The sequence below is a fragment of the Cupressus sempervirens genome, chromosome 4 (assembly GCF_028749045.1).
Source record: "Cupressus sempervirens isolate cs-2001-9-10 chromosome 4, ASM2874904v1, whole genome shotgun sequence".
NCBI classification, from domain to species: domain Eukaryota; kingdom Viridiplantae; phylum Streptophyta; class Pinopsida; order Cupressales; family Cupressaceae; genus Cupressus; species Cupressus sempervirens.
In genome coordinates this window covers 630,709,908-630,732,431 of record NC_143121.1, presented here as the reverse complement: position 1 = coordinate 630,732,431, position 22,524 = coordinate 630,709,908, and the positions used below count along the sequence as shown (strand labels likewise).

Genomic DNA, 22,524 nt, shown 5'->3' with positions numbered 1-22,524 from the left:
ATAATTATTATTATAAATATTGAATATATTAATTTAATAATTATTATGATATTTTTAAAATTGTAGTAGATAGTTGAAATTTGAAGTACGAAAATCTAATAATAATCTTAAAAGTATTTACATGATTCATTAAATTAAAAATCCTAATTTTGATTAAACACATTTTAGTTGTATTATTTATTAATTTCAATTTTAGTTTATTTTTGTATTGTTTTAATTATATATGATCCTTAATACTTTATTGATATAGTATTATATTATATATTATATTATAATATTATATCTTATATAGTAATAATTATTTAAATAATATATAGTCTATAATATTGTATTATTTTATAATTGTTAATGTTTTATCCCAACACTATAAATATGCATTAATTTGCATCATGAAAAATAAATTGGGTAAATTGTACTTTTATAGAAAATGTTTATAAGAGGCTAAATATTTTACCTAATGATATAGCTATATATTAGTTTTGTTCATTTATAAACATAAAAAAATTGCATCTATATTATGCAATATATTAGTTTTATAAGAAAACTTAAAAATAATTGATTTCATTTATGGAAGTAAAGAGTTTTAATCACTAATTTAGTCGAAGAAATCAAAGAGTGATACAATAGTACTAATAAAAAAATAAAAACTAATTACAAGAGGGCTCACATATGTGTAGGGTTAACTTAGGATTTTTCTTTATTGGAGTTAAATGTACACATATAGTTTTGATGTAGGATAAGACAAATGAAAATCAAATTCCATATTCTAATTCTTGGGATTTTTGAAATACAATTTAGTTGAGGCTTAGGCCATATATAGACAAATGAAGCTTAGAATATATTCATTCTATTTAGTAGTAAGTGGTTAAAAATGGACCATACAATTATCAAATATGTCTTTTCTTGAGTTTACATATTTTCCCACTTTAACTTGCATATGACTATGATTCATGATAATTAAAAGGTTAAAAATAATCAACATGAACACAAATAATAAGTTTCGATTGTGATAAGAATATAGAATTAGATGATGATTCTATGCACCCTCCTTTTAATGAATATTTTAACTAGAAACATATATGAATAGGACATAAAAAATATAAAAGAAATATTAACAATTATAAACACCTAAAATTGACTAACATATTTCATTTTCTTGAAATTAATTGAATACTTTTATTATGTAATAAAGACTAACATCTTTCTTTTCTTTTTCATTGATCAATTTTTTTTTGGAAAAATATAAAATTAATTAAATTATTCTTAAATTTTATATTATTTCATTTGTATTCTTCCATACAAAATAAATGATTTCCAAAATTATTCAATTAATCCTAAATTTCATAATTTTACTAATTTATTTTTTTAATTCCTAAATTCTATCATTTAACTCATACACTAAAAAGGATATCAGTGTGTATGTGTTAGTGTAAACTGTTATCACAATAACCTTTGTTTTGTTCCACCAAAGTGTGTTAGTTTTCTATGATATGCTAGCATTTCTCAGTGATCTAGCACTATATTTACACTATTATAAAACAATCTTGCATATTAACATGTGAGAGATTTGGTAGAGGCATTGAGGGTCTTTCCACCAAAACAAAAAGTAATAAAGTGACATAATTCACATCAAAGATGAAGTTCTCCATATAGAAATATTCACCACATTATCTACAATCTAGGTATTCATTTATTGGTGTGTAGAGATGTAAAGATCACCTTTTGCTAATAATTAAGGAATGCAAAAAATAGTTGATTAAAAATTCAAGATAAATGCACAAAGTATCAAATTCAAACTTCTATTAAATGAAAAATACAATAAATAATCAATCTAACCACATGTTGAAACAACATATGCCAAAGTAATATTGACAAATGTCAAAAAATGAAATTTTATATCATAAATAACATATTATCAAAATATAACAAGTAACCAACCAATTTGTCAATTTTGCTTACAACCATTCATCATAATACATACATAGTTACACTTTTACATCTTAAGTATAAATAGAAATTCCTTTGCACTAGAATTCTTTTGGAAAGCTCCTATCTCAAAGCCCTTAGAATAGGAATCCATTTGCTATCTAGAGACAAGAGTGTGTCCAAACACTTTTACTATCCAACCATGGAGTGATTAGATCCCTTGGGGTTCTTCCTGATACAAAGAACTCTCTGACCCTTCCTAAGGAACCTAGCAACCCAATCGATAGTTGAATCAGATTGATATATTGCAGCCATGTGACTAATCTACCATTCACATATAACTAAGTAGAAATTAAATATAGATGCAACCTTGCATCTCTTACATATGTATTCATTATAATATCTTGGCCAAGCAATTTTACTAGTATGAGAGTACATAAAAACTAGTAGGTAGGAAAGAAAAGTACATTAGTTTCATTTCCTACCCTTCCCTAATGATCCAAATTCAACACCCTTCCAATAATAAATTTTCACAATAAAAAAACAAAATTTAATTTAAGACACTCTCCAATGTACATCTGAGAAAATTAAGCATTACCCTAGATACAAATGACCTACTTAGTCACATCTCTTTTGCATAGGAACTTTCTACCCTAACTAATCTTATAATTCAACGTGCATCACACTAAAATATATCATGACATTTACATCATGATATGAGGGTGAATGCACAAAGTTGAGTTGCAATTTTGTGGAAGTCAAATCCACAGAATGAAACCTCCTAGAAATGGGTACCCAATTTTTAAAATGGGCACCCATTTTCAGGTTGGGTACTCGACCCTAAATTTCAAGAATAGGCACCCATTTTTTATTTTAAAAAAATGGGTACCCATTTTGAAAAAATAAAATTTTTGATTTTTTTAGAAATGGTTACTCATTTTTAACTTTAAAAAAATGAGTACCTATTTCTAAAAAAATCATATTTTTTTAATTTTTGGGGGGATTTTAAATGCCACTTTTAATTTTTCAAAATGGGTACCCATTTTTTGAATTTCAAAATAAGAGATGCCTATTTCTTACAACATGAGGTGAGATTTTTCCTACATTGGATTTTTGTTCATGATAGGCTTGCTAAGACCAAGCCTATGCCTTGGCCTCTTAAGATTTGGCTAAGGCATTGAACTAACAAATTCACGCCTTGCCATAATTTTTAGAGGGCCTTCCCAATCAAATTTTTTTATGAAACAAAAACCCATTAGAGCTCTCATTGTCCTCATTTCAGAAATATAAATTTTATAGTGTTAAGATTTTATTTACTCTTTTTAAATTATTTTTTAATCAAAGGTGGTATGTAAATGTAAATAGTCATGTTCACTAAAACTTTAATAACTTTTTTATTTTATAAATTTTCTTAAATTAATTTATATGTCATCAATCTAGATTCAGTTCTTTTGAATTTTTTTTTTTTTTTTTTTTTAAAGTAAAATTTTGATTAAATTATAGTGTTTGTATACGAGAGGTTTTAAAATTTACTTTTATAGCCAATTAAAATTTAATTAAAAAAATTATTCAATAAAAAATGAAAGATATTATCATCAATCTTTGGTATGTTAGATAACTTCATTTAAAAGGATTTACAAAAAAATATTTATTTGTGTCAAATTATTGTGTCTATACATTAGTGTGGTATGGTCTTGAAACATGCATTTTGAAAAAGTGGTTTCTAAAGATTTATATATAAAAAGTTCTATCATATGGGTACACAAATAAATTACATATTCAAAAAGTAGATTTGGAACACTACAATTTTTATTTCCTATTTTTTTTCTATATTCAATCTCTAAATGCGTTAGATTTTGACATCAATTGACAAGAAATTTTAAAAATAGGAAAACCACTTCCGCTTTTTGCCCAAAAGTGAGACCCAACTTCTTGCACTTACCCATGAAATTATGAATAACTTACAATCAATTAATATTTTTAGATCATGTCATGGTAATAAAATATTCTATTTAATTTATTATTTCATCCAATTAGTTAAGAATGGATACAAATGAACATTTCATGTAACTTCAATAAATGAATTTTTTAATTTCTCATTCAATTCGTAATACACAATTTTCTAGATTCTTTCCTAAGAAATTAATTATTGAAGAAAAATCTTCAATCCTTCCTAAAGCCCAACTACATGAGGTATATGCAATCCACATAACTTTCTTCATTGTGTTATCTATTTTTCTTTTGACAAACTTCTCTAGCTTATCTTGATAAATCAGTTGCATATTTTCCTCAAAAGTTCCAAATCTACAAAATTCAGCATATTTTGCTGACTTAAGAATAGCCTTCATATATCCTTCAACTTCACTTTAATTTCTCTTAGATTTTCCTTTAATTGCACCTTAACTCTTCACATGATCAAATGGTGCATAAAAATCAAATTTTGATCCTTAAATCACTTGTTAACTTTTTCATTAATTGTGCAAGCAAGCATTCATCAAAAAGATGTTTCTATTCTTTCTCTTTGTGCACCCACATATGAACTCAAAAACTTATGTGCAGTTAACCATAGCTTTACTACATTCCTTCTTACCTCATTATAATGATGCAACTCTCACCTCTTTGCCTAAGGGTGCAAATAATTTTTTGACACTAGTTTCTTTGGTTAAATATGAAATAAGTTGCTCAAATAGATAAGGGTTCATTAGTAGCAAGTACTAACATTATCTTGTTTTCGAGTACTTCACTTGATTAATTTTCTATCACAACATATGAACTTATGGCATCCTTAGCTCTAACAAATATCTCATTAACATATTTTGCATGCTTTTTCATATTTTCTTTCTAACCATTTTTGTTATTCTCATTCCTTCTAACATTGTTCATATTCCTTCTAAACTTTGGGTTTCTCATGTTGTTCCTCATGTTATTTGATAGCCTTACAATCTTTTTCCTACAAAATCTTGTAGTATGTCCCAAGTTATTTCAAATTTGACATGCTATCACATTGTTTCCATATCTAGGTCCCGACTAATTGATCTATAATCTATAATATCTAGAAATATGTCCAAAAGATGTTGCATATATAACAAATTATACCATTTATTACAATATTGGTTTCTCCAATAGGTCTATTATCTACAAGATCAGTACCTATAAATATTCTACCATTATTATTGTTAAATCTAGTTTTCCTAAAGTCATAACCACTAGTTTTATGTCCAAAACCATAACCATTATAAGAATAACTAGAAGTATGTTAGTATACTTACCTACATAGTCCTTCTTTCTATGACCAACTTCATTACATGCATAACACTTTCCAGTAAATTGGCTCATTACTTCTTTAGGTGATTTAGCTTATTTAGGTACATCTTTAGACTAACTTGACTCAACCTTGTTCTAATCTTCTTGTTGTGGTTTAGGCTATTAGATCACAAGATCTGGTTCCTTAGTAACTTTAGATCTCTTAGGTGATTCTGCTCCAAAGTATCCAAGACCAATATTATCACAAGGATGTCATTGCACAAGGATATTCTCATCAAGCTTTTCACTAAATTTACTAAAGTTGACTTTATGGGGGTTTTTAGTTTGAAAAAAATTCTCATATAAATATATATATTTTTTTCATTTTACAATATAAACAACTTAGATAATTTTCACTTCAATTGGGAAGGAGAAAATATTTTCAACATGTTTGTTTTCAAATTTTGGAAGAAGAATTTGTGACATGGGCAATAAAGGTAGAAGAGAAAGTAAGTATGCACAAAAAAGAATTGATGAACAAGAAGACGGGTTTTTTTGAAAATCTTTAGTGGGATCCTATAGGAGGCAACGTACGCATGTGCAATATTTTTTCCAATGCATTTTTAATTTATAGTGTTCATTAAATTATGGTTGCTTGATTTTATTTGTTATATCATGTGCAAAGTAGTCAATGATGAAAATGTTGGACAAGAGGAAATTGAAGTTGAACCAATGGATATTGAAGAACCTGGATCATTACAAGGTCAAAGAAGTGTGTTCATCGACCTCTTTAGTTCAAAAATTAAAAGTTAAACATTTATAATATTTGAAGATTTTTCCTGATTAAAGATAAAATTGTATAATATTTCAAGTTATATCTTTATTTATATAAGTCCCTTAAAAATACTATAGCTTAAGGCTTTAAAAAGAAAATTCTTCCAGCCTGAGATCAAACAACAAATGAGAATATTAATGTGGCTCAAAGATTGATGAGAAAAGTTTGTCATAGAAACATAGATCATTTAATTGAAATGGATGTGGAAAACTTAAGAGAATATTCTAGTCAACCTACACATACTATGAAGAGGCAATTGAATAAAAAGTCAAAGGATATAATTGCACATTTTGAGAATCTTGATACAGTGGAGAAAACTCAACTATTATTGATTTCACTTCTCAAAGATGAATTAAAAGAGCCATTGAAACTATAGGGTATTGATACAAGTATAAAAAAGAGGAAGAATTATAAACAAAAAAAGGATATTGTTGAAAGTGTTAAGGAATGGTTACATTCCATTGGGTAAAAATCTAGATCTATAGATAGATCCATTGCACAAAGAGTGATACTGTCATATATTTTAAATAAGAAATTACAGGGAAAAATATAGATCTCACTATCATTGCATATTGGGTATAGTTGAAAGATGATATTACATTATCTAAAAAGGAGAAACAATTTGGATGATAGTACATTAGAATACAATTGGGCACTAATGTGTAGAGCTCCTCGATTTGATAGGATTGGGGAAATGGTTAAGAACTTAGTTATTCAATTTTGGATTGATAATGCTCATCCTTCACCAAATAGAAGAGATCATCAAGCATAGGATCATGCCTAACAAATATATTCAACACACAAAATATTGGTTTGATGTCACACAACATGAATTGTATCTCTCATTTTTAAATTTAAATCCCGCCACAAAGATTGGATAGACAATGTTTGAAAGATTTTAAAGCCCTATTTTGTGAAGATAAACAAATATTTTGAAATGTGTTGTTGTTGATATTATGTTGAATTTAATTTTTACTATCAAGGGTTCTAAAAGATGATAGAAGAAAGTGGTGGTTCTCAAACTTCTTTCCATAAATGACTGAGCCAATTTATAACATCAATCTTATGTGAGAAACTAGATGTTCATGCACTATGTGAAAAATATTGCATAAGAGGAACTTGTGAAACATGTGGTAACATGACTAAATTTCCTTTGAGATATGAAGATACTGATATGATGAGAATAGTAAACTATAAGAGATATAAGTACATAAAGTCATAAAAAGAAGTTGGAAAGAAATCAACAAGGTTGGAATATGTAGAGTATGAGATACCTATTGGAGAATTTATGTCAAATTTTCATAAATTGATTCAACCATATATACATCATGCTTTTTTTTTCTAAGTGGCAAGTAGAAAAAATTTAAACACTAAGGGAATCTCCACTCGGAAAAATTTTATTTGTTGTTGACTTTGCAGAGAATTACTCTTTCATTTCTCAAGAATAATTTCATTCAAAATACTACTTTACAGAGCAGGTTACTATTATGGTTCCAGTGTCTTATTGACATGCACAAATCAATTTTGGATGGTGTGGAAAGTATAGATCAAGCACAAGTCATTAAAAAATATTATCACTTTTAAATTAGTGATGACAAAAGTCATGACACACATTTTGTGGAACATTTTTTTAACACATTTTTGAATAGTTAAAAAACAAAGGCATAAAAATAGAAAAATATTTTGTATGCTCAGATGGATGTACAACATAATTTAAATTAACGAGACCATTTTATGCATTATGTAGCTATCATTAACACCTTAATATACCACACATTTGGAGTTTTTTTTTCAAAGTGGACATGGAAAGGGTGAGCATGATGGCACTGGAGCTTATATCAAACATACTTAAAGAAAGTACTAAATGAACTATAAAGGATATCACATTAATAATGCTCATGTTGCAGTTGAGTGGTGTAAATTCATTTTTATGATGCTAACAAATATAGGTAACATGTCATCACAAGTGGATCAAGTCATACCATTCAGAGTGTTTTGGGAGGTACCAAGTATAGATTAATTTGAATATTTAACTTGAATTTTTAAATGTATGTATGGACCTTACATTTAGGTGTCAATAGAAGATCAATGCATTCATGCAAGAATGTAGAAGACATGATCTTTGCATTTAGTTATGAGTACATATAGTAATGTGTGGTCATTGTACACTAGAGAATACTCATGTTTTTATCCTAATTGCATTGATGAAAACTATGGTGGTTGCATTAATAAAGTACATGGATATGTGGGTGAATGGACTTTGGTGCCACTAGATGTCATTAATATGAATGAGTCTGAGGATGAAAATGATGATGATATTCCATTGATTTCTAGTGATTACAACCATATTTTAGGATTGATCAAAGTTGATATGTATGTATTTACATGTTTTTGTTTTAAATTATTTTGGTTAATTTAATATGTTAGGTGATAACTATTATACTCATGTACTTTGTGTAGGCAATATTTTGCAGTCATTGTAGACTCTCAAAATGTAGAAGGTGCTATCTATTATTTATTGTGTTGCACCATGGAAAGAGAGAAGCTAACAAAGATTGAAATAACTTTTGGAATTATGTTTCCCATTGGTTAGTATAGTTGAAGCATGTTTACTTGATTTTTTATATTTAACTTAAGTACAATTAATCTATATGAGATATTTTTTAAATGTGTATGTAGGTTCTATTGTTATACAAGGAACATATTTGAAGCAAAAGAGAGTAATTAAAATCGTATTTATTTGACTGATTATCAGCCTAATAACAAGGTTTATCAATATACTAACCATGTTATTTCCACTGGTCTAACTCTTCATCCTATCAAAGGACCTAGAATACATAAGTGGAGGCTCAATATTGATTATCATGAGAAAATATTAAATATTATCGAACCATGAAATGGACCACTTGATACGAGATAGAAACAACTTGTAATTTGAATTTTGGCCGAATAATTCGACACAATTTGAAATTTGGTTAAACAATTTGACACAATTTGAAATTAGGACTTGTAACTAATTATTGAACTTTGACTTTTTTATTAGAACATTTTTCCTTAAGGGGATGAAGTATATATATTTATCCTTTCATGTTTTAAGAGGAAAAAATTAGAATATTGGCCTTAAGGGGATGAAATTAGGACATGCGCAAATTAAAGGGATGAACTACTATATCTATTTAACTAATTAATTAAAGGGATTAAAGGAATTATGTAACTAATTCTAGGTTTGAAACTTGTTCAAATTAGAAAATAAATTATATTTATAAACAACTTAAATTAAATAAAACACATGCGTTTAAGTCTTGTGTACATTATTCAAATTAACATATGTAGCTAATTTTAGAATATCTAACTAATTCAAATTTTTAAGAGGAACAAATTGGAATATTGAGCTTAATGGGATGAAATTAGGACATGTGCAGGTTAAAGGGATGAACTATATATATATTTACTATATTTAGGAATTATACCTAACTAATTAGGTTTGAAACTTGTTCAAATAAGGAATTATACATAACTAATCTCTCCAATTCCCTAAATCACCACCCATAACTAGGTGCTATGCAAAGCCTCATTAGCTGAGAGACCTAATACATGAGAAATATCAAGTGCACTCTCTCTAATAATGCCATATGTGTTTGTGGTGAATGACCTAGCAACCTATCAACCCATCTTTTACACCCATGTCTTAAGTGACCTAGTAAATCAGTGTAGTTCACTACCCTTCCTAAGAAAACCTTGACACAAAGTTGTCATGTAAATAGAGTGGAATCTAGTTGTTATTTGGATAACAACCATGAGCAGGAAGGAATCATAGGTGTATTAATGTAACCACCTATAGATCTATACATTTGAAGGGAGAATACCCCTTAACAAACTTTTGTGAAACATAATGAGGGAAACATTCCCTCTTCAAAACATCTTTGGACACTAAATCTTGTACCTGCTGAAGTGAAAGACCCAAAGAGATCTCTAGTCTCTTACTATCAAGGATAACCTATATATCCTATGCTGAATATAGAGTAGTACCATTAATATCATCTCTAATAAATGTAAGGTTGTGCAAAATTCTCTAGCATGTACTCTTAGTTTGTGGTGACTGATTAGGGAAGAAATGTACATACTTCATAAATTCTTTGGGGTTTACGACATCACCCCAATTTTTTCTTTTTGGGATACTATTCGCCAATGATGGGCTACTATTTGCCAATGGCTAACATTTGCCAATTGGATATTATTTATATTCACTAATTTATGGCCAACATGTTGTAACTAATTTTAACCCTAAAGCAGCAAATATACTTGTATAAAAGGGCTTAAGGTTAGGGATTGTTTCATAAGGAGTGATGCAAAAATTGGTTCTTACAATGGTATTGAGATATAAGGGATTATAGATTGTAATCAAGTTTTAATCATTGGATCATAATAATATTGAGCTTGTTGTTTGGTGGATGTAGCCCAGGGTTTGGGTGAACCATGTTAAATCTTGGTGTCTTGTGTTCTCTTCTGTGTGATCTATTGTTTTATGATGTTGTTTGTATTTTCATGTAATTTTTATTTTTGTCAGAGGTGTAATCCTAACATGTACTACTATAAACACTAGAGAATGTGTCACTAGTCAAGGATTCCTAAAGTCTCAGAATCTCTTTCTTAGTGCACTCATATAGCTCATGGGGTGGAATAGGTTTCTGATCTAGGGTGCTCCTACACTGATGTTGGTGGGGACAGGTTGTTGCTTGCAAGGGATATGAGACTTTTGATCTGGGGGGATCTTATGCTAATCTAGGGGAGACAGGCTACTGGTTGGGGGGATAGGAGGTTGTTGATCTACCATGTGGACCAATGTATGTAGATAGTATGTGTATGTGTAAACCTAAATTTTAAATTAAAATACATGACATTTAATAAACTTAAAATTTATTATGTGACATGCATGTGACATTTAAGAAAATATAATTTTCCTAAATATGAAATTATACATGTATACACACACACATGCCATATATTAATTTAAGTCATACATGTACATGTGAAATGATTTTGTATGTGTGATATACATTTAAGTCAATTAAACATGAAATGAACCCATAATACACATGAATCAAACTTATTTTCAAAAATGACAAGAGAATACACATGTATTGAAATTTTACTTTTAAATATATAAGCCCTAAAACTTTTAAATAAATAAATATACATGTGTGATCAAACTTTAAAATGGAATTGTTTCTAAAATCAAACCTTAATAGGGATTGTAATTTTTTAAACTTAAATAGTCACATGTCTAGATGATTTTCATACATGTGTTAGTACATTGTGGTTCTAGGATTATCTAGTTAAGTAAGTTATGAGCTTAGGAGTAAGGATTTAAATGGAATTAGCATTAATATTTAAATGGGCTCAAGAGCTTTTAAGATTAGAGTTTACTAGTTTGGATTGGGGTTTAGCAATTAGGATAATAGGATTAGGACCTATAGTATGGTCTAGGATAACATGTTTAAATAATTTTAGGATTTACTTAGAAATTCAAGATAATGTTCTTGACTTAGACCTTATGATTTAGGATTTTGTATATTACATGAATTTTTAGGATCTTAGAGTTCACTAAGTTTAACTTTACTTGCCCTGATTTGGGTTTATCATTTAGGATTAGGCTTAGAATTTAATTTAGAAATTTGATTATTCACTTAGTAGGGTTAGGGAATGTACATTTACATCATATTCTAGATATCTACCTAAAATTAGAGTTAAACTTATTACATCTTTGGAGAACTCTAGGATTATATATAGGATTAGGGTTTGAATTTAAGATCTCAGGATCTAGATTTAGGGTTGAGAGCTTTTAATATTATAGAACTTACAAGTTTGGATTAGAATTAGCCCATATCTAGTATTTAGGAACATGGCTTAACAAAAGGACTAGGGTTTAATATCAAGAAATTAAAGTTATGGTTATGATTAGGGAAGTAGTTTAGATCATGGAACTAACTTAATATAGAACATATATGCAATAAAAAATACAAAGAAAATATATACATAATATGTATATATACACATATGTATGCATATGCATACATGTATGTACACATATAAACATCATATATGTGTATATACACCATATATATATATTTATACAATAATTATATATGTGTGTGTGTGTGTGTGTGTGTGTGTGTGTGTGTGTGTGTGTGTGTGTGTGTGTGTGTGTGTGTGTACACACACACACACACACACACACACACACACACACACACACACACATAACATTAGAAAGGGATGAAGAATGAAAATTCGTACCTATTTTGTAGGCTGGTTAGTCAGATGCACCTCTTTTCCTTAGTTTTGACCAAAACTAGTCAGTAAGCAACAATGAAAATAAAAATTGGGGTTGCAGATTGGGGTTTTTAAACTCTATTTGGCTCTATTTAATTTTGATCAAAACTTTGTTACGAGTTCTGATTGAAACAATGAAAGTTGAAATTTTGGCCATCAATGTTTTGGAGGAATTTCTTCTTCCAACAAAGTGTAACCCACTCTTGTGGGTTCATCCTACTTGAATATAACCTTTCAAGATATTTCTTAGATTGTGTAAGCTCTCTTTTCAAAATTGTATTGTACTTCTCAATTTTATCATATTGTAACTTCGATGATTCAAGATTAGATGTCATCTTTGCAAGTTTTCATTTCAAATCTATATTCTCTAATCTCTGATTTGATTTAATTTCTTTGTCATCATCCTTTAGACTCAACTTCAAATTTGTAATTTCTAGCTCATGCTTCAGGATCTCACTCTCTTTCTTAAACCTTGGAATTTAATTGCAATCCTTGTTTTTTTAATCTTTTTTCTCTTTCTTGGATCTGATATATGTTCTATATTGTCCTTCTAATTCTTAATGCAATCTTTTGCATCTTCATACTCATCCTCTAGAGTATCTATATGTTCTATAAGTACATCAAGTTTCTCAAGTGCTTCTTCTAGGTTCTTCTATAACTAATCCATATCCATAGAGATTTTACTAAAGTTGTTAGGCCTCTTCTGAGTAGTTGTGCTCTTATACTAATTTTTATAAATAGGAAATATTGAGAGGGGGGTTGGGGGGATGAATCAATATTTTACAAACTTTTTCCCTACTATGGATATCATTCACAATCTTATAACTTGCATACAAAAATAAACTGATTAAGTTGAACAGTAATCACAACCATAAAGAAATGCATCACATAACACCATATTTTGTTAACTAGGGAAACCTTGGCCAAGAGAAAACCATGGTGGGGATGGTACCCACAAAATGTTCCACTAATCAAATGTATCTTGTGAAAGATATTGACCCTGTTAGGACTCTATTACATCTTTATAGTGTCTCAGTCCTTTTTAGAGGACTAGGCCTTGTTAGAAGCCTCAACTGTATTACGAGTTGTTATTATAATTACATAATGTATGCAAGATGATTCCACTACCCAAACATGAAATATATAATAATATTTAACTTATACAAAAGTATAGATGTACAATAACCTCTTTCTCAATGTTGATATCTTCAATATTTGATATGATCTTTGTATCTCGTTATGCCAACTCACATATACTTCCTCTTACCACTCTGGTCACAAAATTTACATCACAAAATAATAGTCTAGATATCACAATAGCCACACATAACCTTACATTTCAAATATTTCCTTTATACCATAATATTGAACATTATATTATGTACTATTAGCCTTGATGCTTTCACATGTATATCAAAATACAAAACTATACTTTTCTCACTTAGGATTATCATCTAGAATGTTGTTGCTAATTATCCAAGTAATTATTTTGGTAAACAAAATATTTCCTTAACATAAAATATCTGATTCCTTAACTACATCCTACTCAGTCAGCTCAATACTGCAATTGGAAGAACTGTCATAACTCTATTCACACTAGTTGTACTACCTCACACACTTAAGAATACTATCTTGACATATTTTACTATCACTAGGTAACTCTGCATGTGCCAATAGTATCTTTGTGAAGCTCACCAATCAAAACTTTGGCTATATCGATAGATAATCTTCATAAAACTTAGACAATTTTCTAAGTCTTACTGCCAAGAGTTTTATCTCCATACTTTTCTCACTTGACACTAAGTATATGTTTCTCTCAATGAAAAATCTATCATATCTACCCTAGGCTAATTTCCAACATGTGAGGCATGTGATACTACATACAACTCGTGGTGATGTCAATCTAAACTTGGTTCTTGTCTACCAAACCTCCACGCCCTTGCATGATGTTTGGTTATTTCACTCTAGTGTCAACAAACATATCCATCAAGTAATAAATAGGTGTGTGTTACTCTAGCTACTCAACCCTCTAGTTATCTAATAAAGATAGCGTGTGGATCAGTCAATTGACCTTCCAATTTATAGGTTTATAGTTGTTTCCACCCCTAAAGACTTAATTATGTTATTTTTATTTTTTCCTTTGGAAATTTATATGGGATTTAATTTTGATGTTAGAAAATGAAATATTTTTAATTGGGACAAAAATGTTTTTGGTCATGTTCACTCTCCTATCCTTTTTAACAATCCTCTTTTCCACCATTTGAGTAATTTAATGTAGAGGTTTCATAGTATAATGTTGTTAATTTTAAAGAATCTTATCAAATAGGTGCACTTCTTTCTTTTTCTAGAATGATGCAAGTCGTTAGACTATAAAGAGAGACAATATATGGGTAAAAGCACAAACCTGTGTCACCTTTTATGAAGAAACATGATATCAGAATGCGACAGTTCAACATTAATGACAAAAAAAATGGTATTTGTGTTTAGAATTTGAAAATGATGTAAACTGATGAAATGTGTAGAATTGGATGAAATTTATGCCTATGATTTTTATAAAAAAAATTGAGTAAGAATTTATTCATTTCTTTTATTTTGAAGTCCCTTTTTTAACTATAAAAAATATAGGGTGTAGTTCACGTCAAAAAAGAAGAAGCAAATCATCTTTTTTTGTTTTGATTTGAAAATATCTTATAGATGACATGTATATCTCGTGCACAAAAAAAGAAATAATTATTTTTTATCTATATTTTCTTTGTTATAAGTACTTAACCTCGACCTTCTCAGAAGCCAACAGTTTTTTCCTCCCATCAAAACTTCCCAATCAAATCTACACCTTCTTGAGAAAAAATTACATATTCATGAAGAGGACTCTCTCCTCTAGAAATAAATATAATTTTTTTGTTTTTTTGGTATGATTTACTATTTTTTTCCCTTTTTTACGTGAGCATCTTCTGAAATGTTGAAATATCAACTTATAATATTTTAAAATTCTAACATATTATAACTAATCAAAACACTCAAAAATTTATATAATGATGATATTGAATCTAAGATCTATAAAAGGGTATTTTTAGTTTTTGAATAAAATTCAGTTTTGATAGAGAAATGAAATTTGACCAAAACAAGTTTTGATATCACAAACAGTGACATAGATCTATGCTTTTACCTATATCATTTATTTCTATTTCTTCTATGAATGTCATTTTATTGCTAAATTGTAACACTCTAGCTCTAGGTTTTGATTCTAAAGGAATTTACTTTATTTCTAGTAGTTATTAGATGATAGATCTTTAATATAATGATTTGGAAGATTCTTTTGGTGGAAAATGATTAAGAATGACATTTTTTCGTCCCAATTACAATCTTTACTTGTTTCCTTTATTACAATAAATGTCTTACTTGGGACTATAAAAAAGTGGGGGTTACAATGGCCTTCTAAATATGTCCTTAATCAGAAAGATACTTGTCATTTTTTTCTTCTTGAAAAGATCCCATTTTTAGTCTTTAGGGATTATACTTTTTAATCTTTTATTTTGAATAAAAAAAATCTTGAGAGGTTCTCTTAGCATTTGGCTTGTCTGGTTGATCAAGTTCGTTATTTATCGCACAACTTCAATTCTATCTCCTTTGGGCATATCCCTTGAAAATGAAGTGTGATAGTTGATACTGTTACTAAATGGGTGGGCTTGGCAAAAAAAAGTGTTTCTTTCAACATTCCGTTCAATTGACTAACAAATTTTTACATCTTCTAAATGATGTGGACAAACTGTTGTCATTTGTTATTTATTTTGGCCCGGGCTTTTTGCTCAGCATGTTTTCTAATTTGTTTGTTAATATATGCTTTTGAACTTACGGTTGTTTTTGTAATTTTCTTGTTTGCACAATCATAAAAAAAATAAAAATTAAAGAACATACGAAAGATAAAAAGCATAAGAATATTAGTTGATCTCATTTATTGTGACAGAACAACTTGGTTGTTGTTACAACTATATGAATTGACCCAAATTTAGATATAAACTAAAGAAAGCATAAAAGACAAGAACTAAACTTTCTTTTCTTAATATTTAAATTTATCTACTTTTAAAATCACTAAAAAAATCTAAAAGAAAAGGAAATAATTTCCAAATATATGTTTTTAACATCAAACACTAAGATTCATGGTACAACTGATATCATCAATGGATGCTTAAGTTGTCATGTTGTTCTTACCATGAAGGTTCCAGCTAGAATGTTATTATCAAATAATATGTTAGTTGATAAGGAAGTCCTCCTTCTTAACTTTACCATTTCATAATTCTAAGTCAAGGAAAAAAAGGTATAATTGTTGTGCCCACACTGATTTGGGAGGGACAGAAGAAATAGGACACGAGCCCAAACTTGTGGTCGACGAAATGAACAGTGAGGTCGACGGAGAATACAAACAAACTAATCCATCACAATTGTCGGTAATATGTTGAAAATACGGATTGTGGCTCGAAGATCTTTTTCTTATCTCTTATCTATACTACCTCTTCATGCCTCTCTGAAACTTCTATAATCTGTCTTTTCAATATATATCAATCAAAACAAAAATCTTATTGAAACAGCTGTACATATTTGACTGGTGATAAAAAAAGTCCCCTTTATTTCTGCTGTTCAGACTTGCATGGATATGAATAGACCAAATAATTTCATGATAAAAGAGATTGATTAATATGAATTCAAAATCAGTAGCCTCCCATCCAATCGCGTGCTATCGTTTGAAATCATGGCTTGAATTCTGTTTACGTCGACATGTTGTCAATGCCAAGTAGACAAGAAATTGTTCCTTGGGGGAAGTATTATAATAGTTAGAGCAGGCATTGTATCGCATCATATTATTATTATTTTTATTCAATGGCAAAAAGAAAGATGACCACTTCTGCCTGCGCTGCTTGTCGAATGCAACGCAAAAAGTGTTGTGAAGATTGCGTGCTGGCTCCGCATTTTCCTTCTGATGATCCCGACAAATTTGCAATTGTGCAGAGAGTGTTTGGAACCAGTCATATTGTCCGATTGCTTCAGGTAATCCAACTTCTTGCTCCATGTCTCTTGGTCCGAGGTAAGGAGAAGACTTCTTAATTAGCCATTGTATTTCTTTTTGCTGATTTTTCCCCTTTTTTAAATTTTCTGATTTGTGGGTCTGTTGTTGGTAGCTGGTTGCAATTAGACTTCGTGGATTTCGATTGTTCTATTTGACTTGATGTTACTTTAACTTTACTTTAATGTTACTTTAATGTTGGGTTGGGACTATATTCAATTGAATTAATTAAAATTATTATCTGAAAGAATTTTGTAGATTTGATTATGCATAGTATTTTTTATATATTCTGTTATTCGAATGGATTAAAGTATGAAGGGACATAAATTTTCTTGATACGAAAGAACTTACAACTGATTTCTTCGATTAAAGAAATACATGAGTAGTTAAGATTGGTATGGTCGTCATGCCTTGTAATTTATTTTTAAATTTAATTGTATAAAAAAATTTAATATCAATATTTCAGGTTATGTTTTATAACTTATTACTATAAAACAAATAGATGTTCGAGAAAGATCCACAATATTAATAGTTCTTTTATTTAAATCCAGATCATAGGATTCCACAATGAAGTAACAATTGGAAGTATAATTTGTTGTTCTAAACTTCTGATGATTCAAAAGACCAACTACTTGTACATTTTTTAAGCTTCATTAAGTCTAGTCTTTTGTTTTGAGCACCAAGATTACAATGTGAAATGCATTTTACAGTTGGCATGAGTTCTCGAAGGTCAGATAATTGTGGCATGAGCTCTTGGTTTGAATTGCCTATATTTTTCACTTTTTAAGCTTCTTTAAGCCTTAGTCTTTGGTTTTGCAAACTAAAATTATTACATGTGGAATGAATTTTACAGTTGATATGAGTTCTCAAAGGTCAGATAATTGTGACATAAGCTTTTGGTTGAAATTGCTATATTTTTTAGGGACTTCTCTAAGTACACTCATAAATTATGTGATTTATTCTATTATACTTATATCGCGTATGTTTTTCAGTAACTTGCTTGAGGTTCACTGATCATCTTCATATGTTTGCCAATCTGATTCATTCTATAATACCTTTTTCTTCCACTACTCATTTGATTTTACTCTTTTGCATTATATTGTTGAGTAAAAGTAATTTTTAGTGGAAACTTTGATATATTGGAGTTGTATTTCATTTTACAAGAAAGATTGTATTTAACTTTCTTTAAATTAGTTCACATTAGTTTACAGAGATGTTTTGTTTTGTTCTCAAATCTCCTCTACAATATAATAGTAAACAATAATCTTAATAAAATTTGAACCTTGATAACAAGAATAATACAAACACATTTAAATCAATACATCAAACCAAAACCCTCTACAATTAAATTTAATATCAAAATTTTATAACCATAATTATATCACCATATTCAAATCAATATACTAAACTAAAACCCAGTACAATTAAATACAATATCAGAATACGTAGATATGATACTTTTATTTATGTACTTTGTTCATCGGAACTGTAAGAGTTTTTACCGATGTATTACATTCCATTATATGATATTAATATTTTAGCTTACGTTCCGTGGCATAGTAGACTTCCCTCAACGAGTGTGTAGTTTAAGTATTTATACATGCATAATTATTCCCACGTGTCATTTCGTGCGGGATGTTTTCAGTATGAGTTGTTTCCCCACGTTGACGTAAAAGTTTTTGGTATGTCAACCTCGTATCATACTGTTCAAAAAGCGGCTCCTCAAAGACTTAACACATTATCGTCAATGATCTCGGCTTTACCCACCTAAATGTCACAGTCCCAATATTTACTAAAACAACTAAACATGTTGTGATAAACAACACTTGCAAATATCTATTGTGAAACATATCTTTTATTTATTTTATGTTTTCTTTCTTTTATCTACTTATTCAAAAGTTATACGAATAAGGGAAAAATCATGTATAGAAAATGCATCTCATAGTTTTTATGTGATGCTATTTTAGGGTATAAAGGCTGAACAAAGAGAAGAAGCAGTGAAGAGTATGGTGTTTGAAGCAAAAGCGAGGATGGAAGACCCTGTTCGTGGGTCTGCAAATGCAATCGAACAATTGCAGAAGCAGATTGCTGAGATGAAAACCCAACTGGAAAACATGAGAGAAGAGCTCACAACTGTGCGTTCCAAGCATGATAAGATATTATTACTCCTCCACACGGGATCTCTTGATGGTCAAAATGCTGTATATCCCACTATTCCAACACCACAAGCGCCATTAAATGAAGAAATCTTGTATGAGGAGATCTATCCGGCCACTATTCCAACACCGCAACCAATTCAAGAAATCTTCTACGAAGAGATCGACCCCATTCTTTTGTGGGATCCTCTATGGGAATTATGAATACCCATAACCAGGTTGATTATAGTAATAGTGATATCATGCCATTGCTAGTCTTTCTAAGACTCTTGTATTATAACAACGTTTATGTTGTCACCTTTGATTATGGTATCATTTTAACCATCTAATTTATTCGTGTATTAGACATATATTTTTATATAAATTTATCTTAAGTTGGGAGAATTCTTTGTGGTTTTCAGTTTATCAGAGAGAGCATTGAATCAAAATTGTAATACGTTATCAGAGAGAGCATTGAATCAAAATTATAATACGTGTTTACTTGTGATTTCCTATAGAAATGCAACCAACCAAATTGCAAATGTAATACAATATAGCTTTGCAATTGGAGTCTTGTCCACTTGCCGTGTTTTGCAAGTCAGTGTCGTATTGATATTGGTTTTCCTTATAAATGTGTGTTCTATAAATGTGTGCTTGAACAGTTAAACTAAATTTGCAGAATTGCTTTGAATAATGGTGAAGAGGGAATGAACACTATTGCTGTCAACGTTTCAGTTTGTTTATTGGATTTGGTTATTAAATATGTAATGGATTAATGGCCTTTTCAAAAAATTAACTAATCAATAGTATAATTAAATGAGTATTGCTGATACGTGATTAGGCCGTAGTTAATAAATCAATTGTACAATTATTTTAGTTGTTAAAGGAAATGGGTAATAGAGCAATGGGGAGCGAGTTTTGGATTAAACTTTGAAATGGTGACTTTTTTGTCCTTGTGTCCATAATGGATCCAATGTTCATTTTTACTACTCATAAGTTAGAACAACAATTATAAATGGCTAAGTTACATACAACAACTAAAAGCATTGCTGATGTCCTATTCAGAAGTTCAAAATGTGCAAAGTTAGCTATAAGGAGCTATTAATTTTCTTCCTCTAGACATGTTATTAAGCTAGAATTACAACAAAACATATGAACTTAAAAATTAAGTTGAGATGCAATTAAGTTGTTATAATGTGTGATTGGGTTAGATATATCTTAAAATATTTCAAAAGAGATTTAGTGAAATATTTTCAATGTAGAATTTTTTATGAACATGTGCTTGAAAGCCTAATTAAAATTGTGTGATTGGTTGGAATTGTATTGAATAAAGATAAATTTGGTTAGAAGTGACAAAAATTGTTGAAGACATTTTGTGATACAACTACTATGATGTACAATCTTGGATAAATACATCTTAGAATACTTCCAATAAGATTTTAAAATGTTTTTATTAGTAAGATTTTTAGAAACATGTGTTTGAAAACTAAAGTTAAAGTCTTCAAATTGATTAGATATACAAAAATTTCAAGATCATAAAGAGACAAATGAGTACAACCTTTATTGACATATGAATTAGGTAAAGTTTAAGATATCTTTTTTGACATGCATGTTTATTTGGAGACTTCTTATAATACTTCCAAAAGAACTTTTTGAAATATGTTTTCTCTAATGAAACTATTTTTACACTATGTGGGGACGTTTCCTATTGGTTAGCCCATGGTTTTGAATACCACTAATGTTTTGCAAGGTTTCTATATAAAGAATAATTGAGTGGGTGGTTTTTCATTCAAATATGTATACAAGTAAATATTATTATTTGATGCAAATACTTAATTCACTTAGTTTTTTCAAGATTAGATTATAAAGTAATATTTTGATTAAAAAGGGCAGGAAGGGGTTCTTGGACCCAGATAACAACAAAGTACTACAACCATCCCTGATCCAGAACATTATAGCCAAGCAGAAAAGAAGCACACTCTAACCCTAATGGTTAAAGTCCTACCCAAGAAAAACCAAAACATTAATCAAAACTATCCATGTTCTTCGAGTAGCTATAGAAAGTCATAGTTAACCCTAATTTTAAACTAAAAAACTTGCTAACCATATTCCAAGTCTTCCTACTACAACAACATTGGGGATTGACACACTTAATAGTATTTAACAAAAGCCTCCACAAAATTGAGATGATCAAAGTCTTAAAAATAGAAGAGACTAAAATATAAATTACACATACCTATAAAATATCAAAACCTAGGATAGGAAATATTAAGCATGATTGATGGTCTCCTAGTCTTTCAGATACTTGATTTCTTCCATCCAGTTCTTGATTGCCATGAAACTCTTTAACTGCTTATAGTTTTTCTCCTTAGCCTGACTCACCTTTTTTTAGTTTTCTTTTGCCATTGATGAACACAAAAATAGCCTTTCTCACCATTTTTTTCAAGAATTTGTAAATGCAAGATTCAACCACTCCCAATCCAAGATCAATGACCATAGATTTGAACCTTTTATTTAGTTAATCAATCTTCTCATTAATTTAAGAAAACTTATCAAAGAAATCCTTCTTAAGCACTTGCATCCTCCTCTGAACATTGGTAAGGAAAATCTCCATGTCATCGACTTCAATTTTTTCATTAACTTTAATCCACTCATCACCTCTACTAATCCCTAACTCCACCACCATTCTCTTTTCCTTAGCAAATTGGGTCCTCTGATCCATTTCTTGTGCCTCTACATCAAAATCAACTCCATTAGAGTGATAATAACTAGATTTCTTGGGCATTTGTTCCACTTCCATCTCTTCATCCTTGTCCTCCAATTGGGAGTTGTGAGATCCCTCCTTGCCCTGTTCCTTGTAATTCTTTCCCTTTTATTTTTCAAACTCATAGATTTCCTCTCATTAGAGCTAAAATTCACCTTTTTCCTTTTAGAGTCCAAAGCTCTTTCCTCCTCCTCATATTATGAGTTCACCTCCCTATCATGCTTATCAA

General features: G+C 29.5%; 1 protein-coding gene across 1 annotated transcript; it reads left to right on the top strand.

The window, feature by feature from the left end:
• The first annotated feature begins 17,120 nt into the window (after positions 1-17,120).
• LOC149562812 (LOB domain-containing protein 24-like) lies at positions 17,121-19,914 on the top strand. The gene is made up of 2 exons (XM_089823925.1): positions 17,121-17,380; positions 19,364-19,914. Exons 1-2 carry the CDS (start codon positions 17,213-17,215, stop codon positions 19,754-19,756), a joined length of 561 nt encoding a protein of 186 aa, XP_089680051.1. The 5' UTR covers positions 17,121-17,212; the 3' UTR covers positions 19,757-19,914.
• The last annotated feature ends 2,610 nt before the right edge of the window (positions 19,915-22,524 follow it).

Excerpts from the sequence above, each read along its gene's own strand:
- LOC149562812 (XM_089823925.1), top strand. The coding sequence starts at position 17,213 with ATGGCAAAAAGAAAGATGACCACTTCTGCCTGCGCTGCTTGTCGAATG. Across the intron at positions 17,381-19,363 it reads ATATTGTCCGATTGCTTCAG|GGTATAAAGGCTGAACAAAG; the intron begins GTAATCCAACTT and ends ATGCTATTTTAG.